Here is a 20,527-nt window from a genome sequence, read left to right as displayed (position 1 = left end):
GCTGAGGGGTCTGTCTGTGTCCCCAGGTGTGCAGTGGGGTATTTATGGGTCAGCCCGTGTCCCCATTCCCAGGTGGGGTGCTGAGGGGTCAGTCTGTGGCCCCATGCCCAGGTGGGGTGCTTAGGGGTCAGGCTGGGGGTGCCCAACAGGGAGAGGGGTCCCAGACAGTGAAAGGAAGTGCCTGGCAGCAGATGCCATGGGACATGTACAGGAGTGGGATCAGTTCCTGTACTGTAGGAGTGATGAGCTCCTGGCACAGTGGAGCCTTCCTCCACCGAGCCCCCGGCAGGGAAGGGCCCTGTAGCCCCCCGGCCGTGGCCTCACGGGCCCCGCTGCATCACGATGGCTGTGCAGAAACCCGAGCTCACGGCGGTGACTGCGGCTCCCTATTTGTGGCATGTGACCTGTGCCCAGAAACAGGCGCTGCTATTTTGGCTGGCGGATAATCAGCCTCTCAAAAATAGGCGATGGCTCCAGGAGGCTGCGTGGGGGGAGAGAGCATTCTGGAAGGGACACACCCCTGGGCAGGGGAGAATAAAAGCCGCTGCTCCCCTTCCCCAGCCCAGCACTGCACGGAGCAGCAGCAGCAGCACAGCCAGGAGCGCTCCTCTCTCGCAGCAGAGATGCTTTGCCGCCTGCACTTTATGCCGCCCATGTCCAGCTCGCTGTTCCCGTGGCTGGGACCCGTCCGCACCCTGTGGCCACATCCAGGCACCCTTTTCGCCGAGCTGGAGCGGGAGATGCGGCTGGAGATGGAGCGGGCTCGGGAGTTCATGAGCAGCGTGGAGCAGTACCTGAGCAGCGGCAGCAGCCCCGGCCGGCTCGGCATCGCCCCCAGCACCAGCGCAGCGCTGCCCCACAGCTCCGGGGACGGCTTCTCGGTGTGCCAGGACGTGAAGGACTTTGCCCCCGAGCAGCTGTCGGTGAAGGTGGTGGGCAGGAAGGTGGTGCTGGTGGGGCAGAAGGAGACGCAGAGCACGGACGAGAAGGGCTCCTTCTCCTACAAGTACGAGGTGCTGAAGCGGGAGTGGGACGTGCCCGAGGAGGTGGATGCTGAAGCGCTGACCTGCTCCCTGTCCAAGGATGGGCAGCTCCGCATCGAGGCCCCCAAGCTGGCACTGCCAGCCGCTCCCGAGAGGAATGTGCCCATCCAGATGGGGCCGGCGGTGGCACAGCAAGCTGGCAGCGCCGAGGAGGGAGCCGAGAGGGCCAAGGCGTGAAGAGGAGCGACGGGGACCAGGCTGAGCCTGGCGACAACGGGGGCAGCTGCTGGCCGCAGAGCGGGACCGCGCCCTGGCCCGGGGCGTGGGGTCTGCCCGAAACACGCGGGTTTTTTTGATATGTAATAAATATTCCTAACTTTTATTTGTGTGGTTCCGGCGTTTCTGGTCTTGCTTTGTAGTGCTCCTGCCCGTGCCCACGCAGCGCAATGGGGAATGGGGCTGGTCTGGCAGCGGGCATGGCCCGGGCACCTCTGCCAGGGGAACGGGGCTGTGCTGGCGCTGGCATGGCCCGGGCACCTCTGCCAGGGGAACAGGGCTGTGCTGGCACTGGGCATGGCCCGGGCACTTCTGCCAGAGGGAACGGGGCTGTGCTGGCACCGGGCATGGCTCTGGTAACTCTGCCAGAGGGAACGGGGCTGTGCTGGCACTGGGCATGGCTCTGGTAACTCTGCCAGGGGAACGGGGCTGTGCTGGCACTGGGTATGGCCTGGGCACCTCTGCCAGGGTGGGGAACGGGGCTGTGCTGGCGCCGGGCATGGCTCTGGTAACTCTGCCAGAGGGAACGGGGCTGTGCTGGCACCAGGCATGGCCTGGCACCTCTGCCGGGGGAACGGGGCTGTGCTGGCACCGGGCATGGCCCGGGCACCTCTGCCAGGGTGGGGAAGGGGGCTGTGCTGGCACTGGGCATGGCCTGGGCACTTCTGTCAGATGAATGGGGCTGTGCTGGCACCGGGCATGACCTCTGGCCAGCTCTGCCCTGGCAGAGGAGGATGAGCGAGGGGCTCCGGGCCATGAGGAGCACCGAGAATCCCCGGCAGGTCCTGAGCATCCCCCCGGGCAGCCTTGGCAGCGGTGGCTCCCATCCTCGGCATGCTGCTGGAACATTCCCGTGCCTGCCTCGCCGACAGTGCTGGAACATTCCAGGCGGTGCCCGCTCCTGCCCGGCGCTAATCCGCTTCCCCCGCGGTCAGAGGGGCGCGGTCGGTCTCTCATTAATGGCCCCGCGGGCGGAGCCGGTTCGCCGGTACCGGCCGGGAGGCGCGGCCACGCTCCGTGCCAGCCGCCCGAGCCGGCTGCGAGCAGGCGGAGGGCGGCTCACACACCGCGTTTGGATAACAGGCCGTGGCCACGCTCCATATTTGCGGGAGGCAGCGGAGCGGTACCGGTTACCGGAGGGGTGCGAGCGCTCCGCCGGGCACCGACAGCTCGGCATCGCCCCGTGAGGGGCTGTCGCGGTGGGTGGTCGTGACCGGACCTCGATCCTCTCTGGGCGGTTCGCGCCGCCCGCAGTGCCGAGTGGGAGCTCTGCTCCCGTTTGGGGCACCGGGTGACGTGAACCGGCCCCGGGAGCGCCGTCCCGGCAGCAGCGGCCCCGCCTCTCCCGCCGCAGCGAACTACAACTCCCGGCGTTCCCTGCGCTCCCGGCGCGCAGGCGCAGTGCGCGCGGGGCGCACGCCGGGCCCGGCATGGCGGAGCCGGAGGCCGCGCAGCCCGGGCGGCCCCCGCCGGGCCCGGCCGCGACAACGGCGGCCACAGCGGGGGCGAGCGGGGGAACGGCTGGAGGAGCGGGATCCAGCGACCCGGCACGGCCCGGGCTGAGCCAGCAGCAGCGGGCGAGCCAGCGCAAGGCGCAGGTGCGGGGCTTCCCCCGCGGGAAGAAGCTGGAGAAGCTGGGGGTGTTCTCGGCTTGCAAGGTGGGGACGGCGGCACCGGGAGGGAACGGAGGGCACGGAGGGCTGGAGGGGGGCTCGAGGCTGTGCACGAGTGGGGGATGCAAGGACGGGCATGGTGGGGTGCAGGGGATACTGGAGTGGGGGTTCAGGGCTGTGCATGGGTGGGGGATGGAGGGTGAGGATGCTGACATGAGAGGGGATGCAGGAGAGGTGTAGGAGGGGAATTTGGGGGTGCGGGGGGGTGAATGGAAGGAATAAATGGACAAAGGATGCGGGATTGGGATGTACGTGGGGTACAAGTGCAGGATGAGGGTGCTGAGTTACCCAAGGGGGATGCAGGGGTGTCACTGAGCAGGGGCTGCAGAGTTCTGGGGGACTATTGGGGTGGTGGGGGCTGAGAAAAGCTGGGCTGGGTGAAGAGGGGTAGATGGGAGCCAGGGAAATCTTTGGCCACAGAAGGTGGCACCCACTGCAACAACCACTGCTGTTCCTTATTCCCAGGCCAACGACGCCTGCAAGTGCAATGGCTGGAAGAACCCCAACCCCCCCACAGCCCCCCGAATGGACCTGCAGCAGCCAGTGACCAACCTGAGTGAACCCTGCCGGAGCTGTGGCCATGCTCTGGGTAACTCCTGTGGGATTGGTCCCTTGTTCTCACTGTGGTGCTGATCCCTTGTTCTCACTGTGGTGAAATAGGAGCTTCTTTGAGCCAGATCTCATAAGCTTTTGGAAGTCTATTTCACACCCAAGATAGCTCAGCTACCTTAGAAGGCATAAAATCAGCAGAATGGCTTCTGTTGCAGTGTTGGAAACAAAAAGGTTCTAATAAAAGGCAAAATAACAAACTCTTTATAGACAAAAACTAAGTGCAAAAAGCTCTCCTGCCCTTAGTAAAACACTTCACAAAAGCAATTAGTTTCTTTGTTCTCTTCTTTTTCTAGTAAATTCCCCAAGCAAAACTTTATGGCTCCTGTACAATTAGCTATCCTCAAATTTGAGGTGGAGTCCCCTAAGTCCTGTAAGGTGTCTTTTCACTTGATTGAAGAGAAAACCTTCTAAGCTTATTTCCTTTTTAAGAAGACAAAAGATAGTTTTGTCTCTCCATCAACAAGAAACACATTCCTGTACTGTGGTGCTGATCCCTCAATGCCACTGTGGTGCTGATCCCTTGGCTTTCTCTTTGTGGTGCTGATTCCTTGGCCTTCTCTTTGTGGTGATAATCCCTTGGCTTTCTCTTTGTAGTGGTAATCCCTTGGCTTCTTTTTGTGGTGATGATTCCTTGGCTTTCTCTCTTTGGTGCTGATCCTTGGCCTTCTCTTTGTGGTGTTGATCCCCTGGTCTCTTTGTGGTGTTGATCCCTTGGCTTTCTCTTTGTGGTGTTGATCCTTGGGTTTCTCTTTGTGGTGTTGATCCCTTGCCTTTCTCTTTGTGGTGATGATCCCTTGGCTTTCTCTTTGTGGTGTTGATCCCTTGCCTTTCTCTTTGTGGTGATGATCCCTTGCCTTTCTCTTTGTGGTGATAATCTCTTGGCTTTCTCTTTGTGGTGATGATCCCTTTTCTTTCTCCCTGGCACAGCTGACCACGTGTCCCACCTGGAGAACGTCTCAGAGGAGGAGATCAACCGCCTGCTGGGCATGGTGGTGGATGTGGAGAACCTCTTCATGTCAGTGCACAAGGAGGAGGACACAGACACCAAGCAGGTGTATTTCTACCTGTTCAAGGTGAGTCTGGAGCTGGGCAGGTCTCACTGCCCCGCTCATGGGGGGAAATGTGCAGAGTTTCTGGTCATTGTGGGGGTTGCTGTCCTGCTGTTTGTGCTCTGCTGGAGCTGGTGCTGAAGCTGTGAACCATCCCACAGCCCAGAGACCTGGAATGTTGACTCTCTTCTGGAGTCACTGCTCTCCTGGCCTGGAATTCCCTAGGGGGGCAGTTCTAGGGGATGAGTGGGTGTGCTCCAAGGGCAGCACCAGTGCCTTCCTAGCTGTAGAAACTGGAGCAGCCCCATGGCAGCATTCAGCCACCTCCACCATTCCTGGAATATCCAGTTCCTGGGGCTCTTCTGACCGTGTCTGTTGGTGTCTTTGCAGCTGCTGAGGAAGTGCATCCTGCAGATGAGCCAGCCTGTGGTCGAGGGGTCCCTGGGGAGCCCTCCCTTTGAGAAACCCAACATTGAGCAGGTGAGGCTGCTGCACTGCCCTGATGGCTTGTCCTGTGTTCTGCTGCTCTTGCACAGTCCCCTCTCTCTCTGGGAGGCAGCATGGAAGAGCCCAGAGCAGCTCCTGGCACCCTCCCACTGTGCCATCCTGTCCCCAGGGAGTCCTGAATTTTGTGCAGTACAAATTCAGCCCCTGGCACCCTCCCACTGTGCCATCCTCTCTCCCTAGGGAGTCCTGAATTTTGTGCAGTACAAATTCAGCCCCTGGCACCCTCCCACTGTGCCATCCTGACCCCAGGGAGTCCTGAATTTTGTGCAGTACAAATTCAGCCCCTGGCACCCTCCCACTGTGCCATCCTCTCTCCCCAGGGAGTCCTGAATTTTGTGCAGTACAAGTTCAGCCACTTGCCACCCAAGGAGCGCCAGACCATGTATGAGCTCTCCAAGATGTTCCTGCTGTGCCTCAACTACTGGAAGCTGGAGACACCGTCCCAGTTCCGTCAGCGCTCCCAGAACGATGATGTGGCCACCTACAAGGTCAACTACACCAGGTAAGGAGGGCAGGGGGCCACTGAGCCAGCCAGCCTGGGGTCTCCCAGACTGTCAGTCCACCAGGAGAGCAGGCACACAGTGCTTCTGAGTGTCAGCAGTGCCTTCATCCAGTCTGCTCCCAGCAATATTGTCCCAGGAGTGATATGGTTGCTCTGGGGTCTCTGGTTCTCTCCTGCTGATCAGAGTGACCCCCAGATGTGTTAGAAAGTCTCTTTTCCCAGCCCAGCAGTTGAAGAAGGAGTCAGAACTCTTCATTTCTCTGTCTCAAGGTTGTTTGTTGTTTCTTATCTATAAAATTCTTTCTCCTGGCCTGCTGAGGTCTGCTCAACAAGACAATCAGAGGCACATTGCCCGTCTTTTATCTTTTTATACTAAAAACTATGTATACAATATTTACAATTACTTCCCAATACCTATCACCTATATTAGACAGTGAGCTTCTACTCTAAACCAATCTAAAAGTGCCAACATCACAGCAGAAGATGGAGGCCAAGAAGAAGAAGGAGAAAGGCTGGACACGACCAGATTCCTCCTGAACCCCCATTCTAAAAACCCCCAAAAATTATTTTTACACCCTGTGATAAATTCACTATCATTCTACCTAAACTTTTATGGCTTGTAAATCCTCATATAAGGTTGGTAACTGTTTCAGTGGGCTAAAATCAAAGGTACAGATGGTTTTGACTCTGTGCCAAGGTCTCTGAGCCCCCTGGGCAGGAGCTCGAGTCCTCCAGGGCAGCCAGAGGAATTTCCTGGGTTCCAGCCCTGTCTCTGGAGCCCCTTGGTGTCCCACAGGTGGCTGTGCTACTGCCACGTGCCCCAGAGCTGTGACAGCCTGCCCCGCTATGAGACCACGCACGTGTTTGGGCGCAGCCTCCTCAAGTCCATCTTCACCGTGACGCGGCGGCAGCTGCTGGAGAAATTCCGTGTGGAGAAGGACAAGCTGGTGCCAGAGAAACGGACCCTGATCCTCACCCACTTCCCCAAGTAGGTGCCCAGTGTGGGGATGGCTGCTGGAGGGCACTCCTCCTTTGGCACGCTCGCGTGCTGATGTGCCACTCGCTGCCAGGTTCCTCTCCATGCTGGAGGAGGAGATCTACGGTGAGAACTCTCCCATCTGGGAGGCTGATTTCACCGTGCCAGCTGCAGAGGGTGCCCAGCTGGTGTCTCGCCCAGGTATTTCAGGATAATTCAGGATTTCCCCTCTCCCTCTGTTTGGAGGCTGAGGGATAAAGGGTTAAGGTGTGGCTGAGCATTTTCACAAGGCATTTTCAGTCGTGGGCACCATGGGTTTCTTACAGCTGCAGTCAGCACCGTTGCTGTGCCCACCACTCCTCTCTTCAGCAAGAAGCTCAGCAGCAGCAGCTCAGCCACCAGCCTGGACACCACCACCCCAGAGCCTCTGCCAGGTAAGGTCACCTGAGCCCACTCCAGAAAGCTGGAACTGTCCATGGTGCCTCCCAGCACTGGATGTGCCACTCTGCTCCCGTGCCAGGAGAGAAGAGGAAGCTCCCTGAGAGCCTGACCCTGGAGGATGCCAAGCGGATCCGTGTCATGGGAGACATCCCCATGGAGCTGGTGAACGAGGTCATGCTGACCATCACAGACCCTGCTGCCATGCTGGGCCCTGAGGTGAGGCCTGGGGATGTTGGGGTGCCTCCATGGCCTACAGTGCAGCAGGCACAGGGCAGAGGCCTAAAGATAGGAAATGCCAAGTCATGGTGAATGTCTGGAAGCCCTTTCTTCCGCCTTTTGGATCCCTGCTTATCTCTGTGTAACCCCATAGGTCACTTCTCCTAAACCCCTGCATTGGACAATTTCTGATCCCCCTATACCCTACATAATGGGCTGTTTTAGCCTGGTTCTGGAGAAGAGCTGTCCCTGGAACCCTTCACAGACTGTGGAGTGCCAGAACAGCCTTCTCCTCTCTTGCCCTGAGCCTGCCTGCCTGTGGCACCTTGCAAGCTAAGAGCTGGAATCACAAAGAGCTGATAATCACTAAAAGAGCTGATAATCACTAAAAGAGCTGATATTCCTTGAGCTTGCTAAGGTTGCTGAGAGCTGCTTGGGTTGTTGGGCAGTCAGTCCCCATAAAGGACTGAGCTATCCGGCCCTGCAGCCTACTCAGAGGCAAACCTGCTCTCAGCAGGAGGCTGAATTACTTACTACAGAGCTGCTTCCCCAGCATGCCAGGGTGGGGTGAGTGTCGGGGAAGATGGAACAGGAAAGCCTTATAAATATGTTTGCCTGGCAAAAGATTTTGAGAATATGGAAACTATAAGCTAGATTGAAATGAAGGCAAGCTTTGAGATACCTCAGTTACTGAACAACTGGAAAACAATGGTGTGGCCAGCTGGAGGTGATCCCCTTTTGATGGAACAACACCCTCTGCTTGCAGACAGGTCTAAGGGTCCAAGCAGACTCTACTGGCTTGGCAGAAGGGGTCCAAAGAGGAGTTTTTAGGATTTAAAATGTAACACAGTATGGTAATGTAATGATTCTTATAGGCTGTATGGAAATGCTGTAGGATTTGTATATTGGACTAGATTGGTTAGTGAGAATTAAAATATTCAACACATAAGATTTATTGTATTGTAACGGGAACTTCGCGCTCTTACCCTTTTAGGCTCTTGCCTTTTACTCTCTTACCCCTTTTACTCCCTGATGCTTTTACTCTCTCACCCTCTCATCCTCTCTCCCCCTCTTTTCTCTCGGGCCTGCTCTGAGCTGTGGCTGGCAGCCTGCACCCAGGCCCTTTGCAATAAACCCCAAATTCCACCATCTGGCTTCAGAGATCTCTCACCTCTGTCCGTCCCAACCATCCTACCCCCCGACCCTCCTACAGGTGGGCTCCCCCAAAGGGGGTGTGCAGTGCCAGTGACCCCCATTTGTGCCCCCAGACCAGCCTGCTGTCGGCCAACGCGGCGCGGGACGAGACGGCGCGGCTGGAGGAGCGGCGCGGCATCATCGAGTTCCACGTCATCGGCAACTCCCTGTCCCAGAAATCCAACAAGAAGATCCTGATGTGGCTGGTGGGGCTGCAGAACGTCTTCTCCCACCAGCTGCCCCGCATGCCCAAGGAGTACATCACCCGCCTCGTCTTTGACCCGTGCGTGCCTGGGGGGTGCCTGGGGGCCGCTCTGGGGGGCTCCCCTCACCCTCGGCCGTGCTGCCCCGCAGGAAGCACAAGACCCTGGCGCTGATCAAGGATGGACGAGTGATTGGGGGCATCTGCTTCCGTATGTTCCCTACCCAAGGCTTCACGGAGATTGTCTTCTGTGCTGTCACCTCCAATGAGCAAGTGAAGGTGAGAGAAGGGAGGTGGGCACACAGGTGTGCCCCCCACAAAGCCTGGCGTGGGCAGGATGGTCTCTTAGCCCCCTTGGGCAGCCAAACCTGCTCAGCACTGGTCAACCCCAAGCTGTTGCTCCAGGTCATCTTGCAGCTGCCATTTCCATGGGAGGGGGTGGGAGGGGGTTGTTTATCCCACCTGGGGGGTCTCTGTCTCATGGTACTTCCCCAAGGGCTATGGGACACACCTGATGAACCACCTGAAGGAGTACCACATCAAGCACAACATCCTCTACTTCCTCACCTATGCAGATGAGTACGCCATTGGCTACTTCAAAAAGCAGGTGGGCTCCTTTCCCTGGGAGCTGCTCCCAGCCCTGCTGCACACCTACCCCCTCCCACCTACCCCTTCCCACCTGCCCCTCTCCCCTAGGGCTTCTCCAAGGACATCAAGGTCCCCAAGAGCCGCTACCTGGGGTACATCAAGGACTACGAGGGGGCCACCCTGATGGAGTGTGAGCTGAACCCCCGCATCCCCTACACTGAGCTTTCACACATCATCAAGAAGCAGAAGGAGGTATGGCCCAGGGGTGGGCACAAGAGTAGGTGACTGCCAGCCACCCCCTGAAGGCAGAGGAGAGGTGTGGGGCTGTGCTGGCTCTGAGAGCAGACTTGCAGAGCAATGAGGGGCCACTGGTGGCGTTAACACTGGCTGGGGTTATCTCTGGCCTTGCATGGTGGGTTTGTGGGGTCCTTGGAGCATCCTGCAGCCCCCATTCCTCTGCTCCCTTCCATTCCCATTCCCTGCAGATCATCAAGAAGCTGATTGAGAGGAAACAGGCTCAGATCCGCAAGGTGTACCCAGGCCTGACCTGCTTCAAGGAGGGCGTGAGGCAGATCCCCATCGAGAGCGTCCCTGGCATCCGTGAGTGCTGGCAGGGGTCTCGCAGGGGGCTCTGCCCTCCCTCCCCACGGCTGCAGAGCAGATATGGTGACACTGATACTTTATTCCAGGAGAAACAGGATGGAAACCACTGGGGAAGGAGAAGGGGTGAGTGCTGCTGATGAAGCTGGGGGCTCAGCTCAGGCTGTGCCTCAGCCTTGGTGTTTTCCTGGCCCTGGAGTGGAGAGAGGCTGAGGGACATTGGCTTTGTCCTGCAGGAAGGAGCTGAAGGACCCAGACCAGCTCTACAACATGCTGAAGAACCTCCTGGCCCAGATCAAGGTGTGGGCAGGAAAGGACCCTCACTGTGGGGTCCCTGTCCCCCTGACAGCCCTCAGAGCTGCCTCCCTTGGGACGGGCTGTACAGGGCTTTGCCTTGGGGACAGCTGGGGTGACCCACGTGGGGGGAGAGCAGGACCCCTGGGTGCTGGAGCAGCCAAGGGTTGTGTGTTCATTGCTCCAACTGCCCCCTCTTCTCCCCAGACCCACCCCAGTGCGTGGCCCTTCATGGAGCCGGTGAAGAAGTCAGAGGCACCAGACTACTATGAAATCATCCGCTTCCCCATTGGTAGGTTGGTGTGTCCAGCACCCCGGGGTAGGATTGCAGGACAGGGGGCTGAGAACCCCACATGAATCAGCAGAGGGGGCTGAGAACCCCACATGAATCAGCAAAGAGGGCTGAGAACCCCATAATAATGAGCAGAGGGGGCTGAGAACCCCACAATAATCAGCAGAGAGGGCTGAGAACCCCACAATAATCAGCAGAGAGGGCTGAGAACCCCATATTAATTAGTAGAGGGGGCTGAGAACCCCATATTAATTAGTAGAGGGGGCTGAGAACTCCACAATAATTAGTAGAGGGGGCTGAGAACCCCATATTAATTAGTAGAGGGGGCTGAGAACTCCACAATAATCAGTAGAGTGGGCTGAGAGTCCCACATTAATTAGTAGAGGGGGCTGATAACCCCACATTAATTAGTAGAGGGGGCTGAGAACCCCACAATAATCAGCAGAGAGGGCTGAGAACCCCATATTAATTAGTAGAGGGGGCCGAGAACCCCACAATAGTCAGCAGAGGGGGCTGAGAACCCCACATGAATCAGCAAAGAGGGCTGAGAACCCCATAATAATGAGCAGAGGGAGCTGAGAACCCCACAATAATCAGCAGAGAGGGCTGAGAACCCCACATTAATCATGGGGTCTGTGCTGAGCACTCACGTTTGGGGCAGAGGGAGCCTCAGGATAGTCCCGAATGAGAAAGGGATGAGTTGGGACCCGTGGCTGATGCCCAGCTCAGTGACTGGGGGGGATGCAGAAGCCTGGGGAGGGATCCTGACCTGTGCCACCTGCAGACCTGAAGACCATGACGGAGAGGCTGAAGAACCGCTACTATGTGACCAAGAAGCTCTTCATCGCCGACCTGCAGCGCATCATCACCAACTGCCGCGAGTACAACCCGCCCGACAGCGACTACTGCAAGTGTGCCAACACCCTCGAGAAGTTCTTCTACTTCAAGCTCAAGGAGGGAGGGCTCATCGATAAGTAGAAGGGGCTGGCCTGGACCTGCTGTGGCCTCCCAGTGGGAGGGACCAAGCTCCTTGTGGGATCCAGCCCCACTGTTTGTGTTGGTAGGAGCTGCTGGAGGGATTGGTGCTGCTGAGCAGCCTGGGGAGCTGGGCTTTCCTTCTTGGGGAGCCACAGGGGCTTGGGGGGCTGGTGCTTTTATCCCTGAGGTGCTCTGGCTGCCTCTCCTAGGGAATGGGGCTGAGGCTGGAGCTGCCCCATCAGGATCTGCCCAGGGCAGGGACAGCACTGAGCTCCCACCTCTGCCTGGGGAGGGGGAGCCCCCTGAGCCCCGTGCATCCCCCTTACCTGGGATCGTGCCTTCTGCCCTGACTCCCTGTGACAGGGCAGGGGCGCACAAGTGCTTTGGTTTCTGCTCCGTCCACGCGCAGGCAGCCCCTGCCGCTCACACTGAATGTAGGCGGGCTCAGCCCTGCTCTGTCCGCGGTGCTGCTCCTGGGCCGGGGCCCTGCTGGGCAGGGGGCTCTGCCCTGCTCACCCAGCTCCTGCTGCCTCTGTCAGCCCTTCCCTCCCTCCCTCCCTCCCCTCCCGGGGCAGGTCTGCCTTCCCTGCCTGCGCTGCCAGCTGGGCACGGCGGGCTGCCAGCCCCAGTCCTGCCCCTCTGAGTGCCAGGGGCACAGGGAGGGTGGCTGCCCGGTGCTGTGCTGGCCTCTGCTCCCTGCCCTGCTCTGGCTGGCAGCCACCTCTGCTTGTCCCCTCCCTGCTCCCCGCCCCTTTCCCTGCCCTCCACTCCCCCATTTCACTTGACTGGTGTTTTCGTTGGTTTGTTTGTTTGTTTGTTTGTTTGTTTGTTTTTTTAATAAATGTCCTTGTGCAAGCCCTAGATCCATCCTTGGGGCTCACCCCGGCGTGGTGGGCAGGGGGGACAACCTGGGATGTTCTGAAGGGTGTTGGGGAGAGGAAGAGGAACAGCTCAGGATGGGGAGAACGTGAAGATCCCCATGGACGGGTTGGGGTGCACTGGGCAGAATTGGGGTGTAGGGTGTTGACAGGACACAGGGGTGATCTGGCTGCGGGGAGGTTCTGTGGGAGCTCCACTCGCTTTTGGTTTCGCTTCCAGCTGGGAGCTGGGGCTCCTGGGGGATCCCCAAGCCGGCTCAGCTCAGCTCAGCTCGGCTCGGCTCAGTTTTCCCCAGCTCGGCCAGCGTGGCCCCCCCTTGCTGTTCCTTCCCCGTGCTCCGCCCGCCGCTCTCGGCACCGCCTCCAGTTTCGTTTCCCGGTGGCTGCGGCGGCTCCGGGACGCGGAGCTGCGGGGAATGGAGCTGCGGGACACGGAGCTGCGGGGAATGGAGCTCCAGGGAATGAAGCTGCGGGACGTGGAGCTCCAGGGAATGAAGCTGCGGGACGCGGAGCTGCGGGGAATGGAGCTTCAGGGAATAGAGCTTCAGGGAATGGAGCTTCAGGGAATGAAGCTGCGGGACACGGAGCTGCGGGGAATGGAGCTCCAGGGAATGAAGCTGCGGGACACGGAGCTGCGGGGAATGGAGCTGCGGGGAATGGAGCTTCAGGGAATGGAGCTTCAAGGAATGGAGCTCCGGGGGTACCAGCGGGAGGCGGCAGCCCCGGCCCTGAGCGGCCGCAACAGCATTGTGTGGCTGCCCACCGGAGCCGGCAAAACCCGCGTGGCCGTGCACGTCTGCCGGCAGCACCTGGAGAGCCGGAGGGACGCCAAGGTGGCCGTGCTTGTCAACAAGGTGCTGCCCTGCCCCAGGAGCCCCACAGCCACCCTGGTGGTGCTGGCTGGTGCTGAGTGTGGTCCCGTGGGCACAGGTGCACCTGGTGGACCAGCACACCGAGAAGGAGTTCCACGTGCTGCAGGACAGCTTCAAGGTGGCGTCCATCAGTGGGGACACCAGCCACAAAACCTTCTTCGCCGACCTGGTGAAGAAGAGCGATGTTGTCGTCTGCACGGCGCAGATCCTGCAGAACGCCCTGGTGAGCACGGAGGAGGACGTGCACGTGGAGCTGACAGGTGGGCACCGGGTGCAAATACTGCTGGCCCCACAGCCATGGCTGAGCCCCAACCATCTCACCTTGCTCCCTTCCCTGGCACGGAGCAGATTTCTCGCTGCTGGTGATAGATGAGTGCCACCACACGCACAAGGACGCCGTCTACAACAAGATCATGCTGAGATACCTCCAGCACAAGCTCCGTGGGGAGAGGGACCTGCCACAGGTCCTGGGGCTGACGGCATCCCCTGGCACCGGGGGGGCAACATCCTTTGAGGGGGCTGTAGAGCACATCCTGCAGGTGCGTCCTGTGACCCCTGTGCTGTTCCAGCATGGCTTCCCCTGGGGTTCAGCAGGGTGTTCCTGGGCATGGGGGTTGATGCCCAGGTTTGTGGGTGCTGGGCAGCTTGGAGGAGTCATCCCCAAACTCACCAGTTGAGCAGCATGTGCTGCATTGTCCTGGGCAGCTCTGGGCTCAGGGTGGAAGCAGGGTCTTTCCCTCTCAGATCTGTGCCAACCTGGACACTGAGAAGATCACATCGGTGCAGGATGAGTTGCAGCACCTGCAGAGCCACGTCCCCCAACCCAAGAAGCAGTATGACCTGTGCCAGGAGAGACCACAGGTGAGGGATGGCTGCTCAGAGCCATGGGGCTGCTCACTGGGTGGAAGATGAGACGCCCCCAAGCCCTGCTGTGTGAGGCACCTTCATCTGCTTTGCTCAGTGTGAAAAATCAGACCCAGAGCTTTGGTGCTGGGGGATCCCACAGCTGTTCTGGGCCATGCAAGCAGCCACAATTCCCAGGTCCTGAGCCCCTCTCTGCTGCCAGGACCCCTTTGGTGAGAAGCTGAAGAAGATGATGGTGCAGATCCAGCAGTTCATGGAGAAGCCGGATTTCTCACGGGACTTTGGCACGCAGGTTTACGAGCAGCACATTGTGGAGCTGGAGAAGAGAGGTGAGGCTGTGCCAGGGAGGGTGTGGCAGGGCTGAGCCGTGGGGACAGGCTGTCACTGCCCTGTCCCCTGCCCTGGCAGCTGCAGAGATGTTTTGTCGCAAGACGCGCGTGTGCGCCCTGCACCTGCGCAAGTACAACGACGCTCTGCTCATCAACGACACCGTGAGGATGGTGGATGCCTTCCAGTGCCTCCAGCAGTTCTACAGCTCTGAGAGGGACAAGAAGGACCCCACCGAGCAGTTCCTCACCACCACCTTTGAGGGTAACAGGGGGGCCTGGAGGGGGGAGATGCTGGCTGCATTTGGGGTGTCCCTGACGCTCCTGTCACCCGTGCAGAGAACAGGGCGAGACTGCAGGAGCTTGCTGGGGATCACCGCTATGAGAACCCCAGGCTGGCCAAGCTGGAGGGGATCCTGCGTGAGCACTTCCAGCCCCTGGGCACTTCTCGTGGCATTGTGTTCACCAGGACAAGGCAGAGTGCCCACAGCCTGCTGAGCTGGCTGCAGGGCACGGCCACGCTCCGTGGGCAGCACATCAGGGCTGCCGTCCTCACCGGCGCTGGCTACAGCAACCAAACCAGGCACATGACACAGGTGAGTGCAGCGAGGGTGGGCAGCAGCTGCACCGACCCAAATTTGCACACTTTGGAGGTCTCAGAGCCCTGCACAGCTGCTGAGGCATCACCCCCTTGTCTCCCCAGAATGAGCAGCAGGATGTGATCAAGCAGTTCCGTCAGGGAGCCCTCAACCTGCTCTTCTCCACCAGCGTGGCCGAGGAGGGCCTGGACATCCCCGAGTGCAACATCGTGGTCCGCTATGGGCTGATGACCAACGAGATTGCCATGATGCAGGTGCTGCCCGGGCTCCCTCTGGCCCTGCCAGGATCCCCCAGAGCTGCAGGGGTGGGACGTGGGGGCGCTTGCATTCCCTGCAGGAATCCTTGGGGATGAGCCCATCTCCATGGCAAGGCACAGCAGAGGGTGGAGGTGGCTCCATCCTCACATGGTAGCACAGAAGGGTTGGCTGTGTCCTTTATCTATTGACTGCAACATTTGGACCTTGCCCTGCAGGCCCGGGGCCGTGCCCGTGCTGAGAACAGCGTCTACTCTGTCCTTGCCAAAGCCAACACCAGAGAGGTGACCCGAGAGCTGCTCAACGAGGACCTGGTGGAGCTGATGAAGAGGGCGATCCAGGCAGTGCAAGCCATGCCTGAGCAGGAGTACCTCCAAAAGGTGGGTGCTGGCTGCTGCTGTGGGTCTGGCAGGGCCAGGCAGCCCTTGCTGCTTGCTCTGTCTCAGGGAAACACCAGATCCTGGGATGGGGTTGTGCTGATGATGCCTCCCTCGTTATCCATGGATTCTGCCATCTCTCCTGTGCTACCCCTGTCCCCCCACTGTGGGAATCCACAAAATCAGAGGGTTTTGGGAAAGCTGCAAAAGGCAGGCCTCAGAGGCAGCAGAACTGTGATTAGAGCTAAGCAGCAGCCATGAGCTAGGTCTGCAGAAAAATTATTTAGAAAGTAGAAAAGCAAGGACAAATAGAGCTATGGTCTGTGTATTAAAGCTGATATGTTGTCTAGAATAACTCTCTAAGCTACAGAAAAGTTTATCTAGCAAGATATTAAGAAGTTTGAAGCTTAATATTGGAGCTCTGTGTAAAGCTTACACAATTTATTGTATTCAAAATAAGCAAGCATTGTTTTAACCAAAGGGACGTGTGCTTATAGTGATTGGATAGAACTACTGTCAATGTGCTTTTGCTTTGTGTGATTGGTCAAAAAACTTATGAAGTAAGTTGTAACATTAAGTTCTCGGTCTGCTGCCTGGGATGTGAGCTGATGGCATCTTCCCATTGTCATAACAATGTAATGAGACTGATGCTGGAAAATAAAACAGCTCAAAACAAAACAAAAAAAACCCGGCTGGTGATACCTGTGTCCCCCCCAGATCCAGGAGCTGCAGAGGGTGGCTGTGGCCAGCTGGCTGCTGAAGGAGGCCAGGATCAGCGAGCGGAGGCAGCTGCACCAGGCGTCTGCTGTTTGCCTGTACTGCATCAACTGCAGCCGGGCCGTGTGCCGGGGCAGCGACATCCGCACCGTGGAGGGCATGCACCACGTCAATGTCAACCCCAAATTCGGGTAGGGGGCTCGTGGGCAGGCACAGGGGTAAGGGGAGTTATTGGAATAATACCAATATAGCCATTGGGATGTGCCTGAGCTTGTCTGGCCCTGTAGAACCAAACAGCAGCACTGTGGTGTTTCACCCCACAGACGCTTTTGGCCGCCTGGGTGTGTGGTGTTTCACCCCAACCCTGGTGGCCCCTTCCTTCCAGGTCGTATTACAGAGTTTCCTCTGGGAAAATACAGTTCCAGAGAGCTTTCAAGGACTGGGAGCCCGGCTGCCGCATTTCCTGCAGAGACTGCAGCCAGGTGAGCGCCACAATTCCCCTGTGTCTGTCCCCTTGTGAGCTGTGCCCTCTGTGGGCTGTGGGACACCGAGGTGACTGTCCCCTCGCTGTGGCCCTGCAGCCTGGGGACGCTGTGTGTGCCTCGGGTGACTGTCCCCTCCCTGCCCACACAGGACTGGGGCATGGAGATGCTGTACCGCCAGGTGAAGCTGCCTGTCCTCTGCATCAAAAACTTTGTGGTGGAGACGCCAGCAGAGAAGAGGAGGTACAAGAAGTGGGGGGCTGTGACGTTCCCCATCGAGGCCTTTGACTACGTGGAGTATTGCTCTGGCACCTACAGCCTGTCCTTGTAGCACAGGCTCTGTTCAGAAGAGGACCATTCACAGGGTGCTTTCAGGGTGCTACACGGAAAGGGGAGGCTTCCTCGACCCTTGGACAGAGAGCCACGGCTCATTCCTGTTTTCCTTCCTGGTCTGAGCCCCAGCAGCACGTCCCAAGCTGGTTCCCATGGCTGCTGAAGGAGCTTTGCTGCACCCATGCAGAAAGGATGAGATGCTGGGATTGAAAGCCACCCAAACCTTGCTCCCCACGCTGCTGCCTTCTCCTCCACAACCCTGCCAGGAGAACCATCATTTCTGTGGGTCCAGGACACTCTGATTTATGAACTTGATGACTCCCCATTAAAGCACACATGCTAGACTGAAGATGAAGGGTGGCTGCATCACTTATGGCAAGAGCTGGGTGGGTACAGGAGGCTTTGAGGGGGGAAAATTGCCCCAGAGGCAGAACCCACTGTACCCTGTGCCCGCAGAACAGGGGTCTCCAGGGCACAGTGGAGTCTGTGAGGCTGCCCTGGCAGACAGTGCCCTGAGTGACCCATCTCACCCACCCCAAACCGACCCTTCCTGAGGTGCAGAACGAGCCAAAACCCCTCTGGGACAGCCCCAGGGGTCCCGGGGGGCTCCGGCGTCCCCTCAGACTCACCTGGGAGTGCCCTGGGCAGCGTCCGAGTTGTGAGGGAGCCAGGACCGGGATTGGGTGCAGGAACGGGCTGGGTTTGGGGCGGGGGATTCGGTACTGAGGGATTGGGTACCGGGGGATCCATTCAGTACCGGGAGATTTGGTACCAGGGGCATTTGGTACCGGGGGATTCATTTGGTACCAGGGGCATTTGGTACCGAGGGATTCATATGGTACCAGGGGGATTCAGTACTGAGGGATTTGGTACCGAGAGATTAATTTGGTACCAGGGGGATTTGGTACCAGGGAATTTGGTACCGAGAGATTCATTCGGCACCAGGGGATTCAGTACTGAGGGATTTGGTACCGAGGGATTCATTTGGTACCAGGGGGATTCAATACTGAGGGATTTGGTACCGGGGGATTCATTTGGTACCGAGGGATTCATTTGGTACCGAGGGATTCATTTGGTACCAAGGGATTCATTTGGTACCAAGGGATTCGTTTGGTACCAAGGGATTCGTTTGGTACCGAGGGATTCATTCGGTACCGGGGGATTTATTCTGTACCAGGGGATTCAGTGCTGAGGGATTCAGTACCAAAGGCTTCAGTACCAGGGATTCATTCGATACCGAGGGATTCGGTACCGGGGGGATTCATTCTGTACCTAGGGATTTGGTACAGGGGGATCAAATCGGTACCGAGGGATTTGGTACCAAGGGATTCATTCAGTTTCGGGGCATTCGGTACCGGGGGATTCATTCGGTACCGGGGGATTCGGTACCGAGCCCCGGACCGGCCGTGCTGCCCCGCCGCCGGCCGCTAGAGGGAGCCCCGCACCGGGTTGGGGGATGCTCGGGGAACCGGGGGATGCTCGGGGAACCGGGGGATGTTCGGGGAACCGGGAAAAGATCCGGGAGAACCGGGGGATGCTCGGGGAACCGGGGGATGGTCGGGGAACCGGGGGATGTTCGGGGAACCGGGGGATGTTCAGGGAACCGGGAAAAGATCCGGGAGAACCGGGGGATGGTCGGGGAACCGGGGGATGGTCGGGGAACCGGGGGATGTTCGGGGAACCGGGAAACGACCCGGGGGAACCGGGGGATGGTCGAGGAACCGGGGGATGTTCGGGGAACCAGGAGATGTTCAGGGAACCGGGAAACGATCCGAGGGAAACAGGGGATGCTCAAGGAACCGGGGGATGTTCGGGGAACAGGGAAACGATCCGAGGGAACCAGGGGGTGTTCGGGGAACCGGGAGATGATCCGGCAAGTACCAGGGGATGCCCGGGGAAGCGGGGGATGTTCAGGGAATTGGGGGATGATCCGGCGGGGCCCGGGGATGCTCCAGCGAGTACGGGAGGCTGCACCTGCGGCTCCAGGCGTGTCCCTTCCCCGCGGGACCCTGCCACTCGTGCTGCTGCTGGCCCGGGGACCCCCCTGCGGATGCTCGGATGCTCGGCAGCTCGCGGGGAGCTGCAGCAGGACAAGGACGTGAGAGGGCACCAGAGGCTCCCGCGGCGCCAGGCACACATAGCCCGCTCCCAGGTGGACATGGCCCCGGGGAAAGCCAGCTCCTGTGCATCAGAAACTGGGTAATGAGGCCATTGGAGTTATTTGTAGCTCCTCTGGGCCGGGATGGCCTCTCCTCCCGCTCCCCAGGCAGGATCCCTCCCGCAGGGACCCCAGAGCGTTTTGCTCAGCTCAAATTGCCCTGATTTGTGCTTGGAGAATTCAGGTTGTGAGTTAGCCCGGTGGGTGCCCGCAGCACTGGGTGGTGCAACCTCTCACCAACCCTGGCAGAGCTGTCTGTCCTTTTGGGACAGCCCCAAACCAGAATTTCCGTAACAAAACTTGCCCCTTTTTGATATTATGGAATATGAGACCAGGACAGCACTGCGAGTCTCTGTGGGCTTTGCAGGTGGGTTTGTATCCATCCTCTGCTTATTCTTCCCTCTGCATCCCTGCTTTAACACCATCTGCATTTGATTTCTCCTTCCCAGGGGCTCGGTCACCTTGGGCCTGGCAGCAGGGAGCAGCTGAGCTGCAGTGATCACTGCTGTGACCTTGCTGTGTGTCCTCCTGAGCCAGCATCCTCCAGGGCTGGCATCCTTCAGGGCTGGCATCCTCCAGAGCCCGTGGCCCAATCCCAGCCTGGGAGAAGTCTGTGGCTCAGAGCACCTTTGATATCTCAGCTCCAGTGATGTCCCAGCCATCACTGTAAGCAGGGATGGGCACCACAGCAAAGAGCTGCTGCAGCAAGTTCTGCCGGCACAAACACCCCGAAGGGCACCAGGATGGGCACAGCCCCAGCAGCTCCTGTGCCCTCCTGCCCCAGCACCCCCCGTGCCCCTGGCTGTGCTCACAGGGTCAGGGCAACGCAGCAATTTATTTCCCACAGCTCATTTCGTTTGTCAGCAGCGCTCTGTCAGAAAGCTCTGATTCCCCTCTCGAGGCACCAGCTGGAAAACCTCTGGCTCCTCCACCTGGCAGAGCCTCGGGTCAGCCCCCGGGTGGAGTTTGGTGGGATTTAGTGCTCAGCCTGTTATCAGGAAGGAGCCTGAGATGTGGCTTGATTCCAAGGGTCTTCCTGGGGAGAAAACTGCTGGGTATCAAAGGGCTCTGTAGCTTGGCACACAGAGAGGAATGATGAGAACTGGGGCTGAAAGATAAAGTCAGGCAAATTGAAATGTGAAATCCGGGGCAGGTCTGCAGCAAGGAGGGCACAGAGCAGCTGAAGCGGGACCCCAGGCACCTTTATCAAAGAGATAAATAAAAGTGGGGATCCTGCCCTGAGGGTGCCTCCATCCTGCCTCGTGTTCCTGGCCCTGGCAGCA

General features: G+C 58.7%; 3 protein-coding genes across 3 annotated transcripts; all 3 read left to right on the top strand.

The window, feature by feature from the left end:
- Positions 1 to 558: 558 nt before the first annotated feature.
- Positions 559 to 1,317, top strand: LOC131094307 (heat shock protein 30C-like). The gene has a single exon (XM_058041897.1). It carries the CDS (start codon positions 624 to 626, stop codon positions 1,218 to 1,220), a length of 597 nt encoding a protein of 198 aa, XP_057897880.1. The 5' UTR covers positions 559 to 623; the 3' UTR covers positions 1,221 to 1,317.
- Positions 1,318 to 2,689: 1,372 nt separating this feature from the next.
- On the top strand, positions 2,690 to 12,211 carry KAT2A (lysine acetyltransferase 2A). Its single transcript, XM_058041891.1, has 18 exons — positions 2,690 to 2,917; positions 3,398 to 3,521; positions 4,472 to 4,617; positions 4,984 to 5,073; positions 5,421 to 5,602; positions 6,399 to 6,590; positions 6,673 to 6,779; positions 6,905 to 7,012; positions 7,099 to 7,235; positions 8,504 to 8,712; positions 8,784 to 8,910; positions 9,128 to 9,238; positions 9,328 to 9,471; positions 9,705 to 9,819; positions 9,909 to 9,945; positions 10,056 to 10,119; positions 10,321 to 10,405; positions 11,190 to 12,211. The coding sequence occupies exons 1-18, from the start codon at positions 2,690 to 2,692 to the stop codon at positions 11,381 to 11,383; spliced, it is 2,400 nt and encodes a 799-aa protein (XP_057897874.1). The 3' UTR covers positions 11,384 to 12,211.
- A 654-nt stretch (positions 12,212 to 12,865) lies between these two features.
- DHX58 (DExH-box helicase 58) lies at positions 12,866 to 17,411 on the top strand. The gene is made up of 12 exons (XM_058041887.1): positions 12,866 to 13,115; positions 13,192 to 13,393; positions 13,482 to 13,672; positions 13,878 to 13,994; positions 14,200 to 14,326; positions 14,406 to 14,588; positions 14,663 to 14,919; positions 15,027 to 15,176; positions 15,396 to 15,557; positions 16,272 to 16,462; positions 16,657 to 16,753; positions 16,905 to 17,411. The coding sequence occupies exons 1-12, from the start codon at positions 12,873 to 12,875 to the stop codon at positions 17,082 to 17,084; spliced, it is 2,100 nt and encodes a 699-aa protein (XP_057897870.1). The 5' UTR covers positions 12,866 to 12,872; the 3' UTR covers positions 17,085 to 17,411.
- Positions 17,412 to 20,527: the final 3,116 nt, after the last annotated feature.

This window comes from Melospiza georgiana, chromosome 28 (assembly GCF_028018845.1).
Source record: "Melospiza georgiana isolate bMelGeo1 chromosome 28, bMelGeo1.pri, whole genome shotgun sequence".
Taxonomy (NCBI): Eukaryota; Metazoa; Chordata; class Aves; order Passeriformes; family Passerellidae; genus Melospiza; species Melospiza georgiana.
Note: the sequence above shows the minus strand (reverse complement) of the source record. Positions and strands in the feature narration are given on the sequence as shown.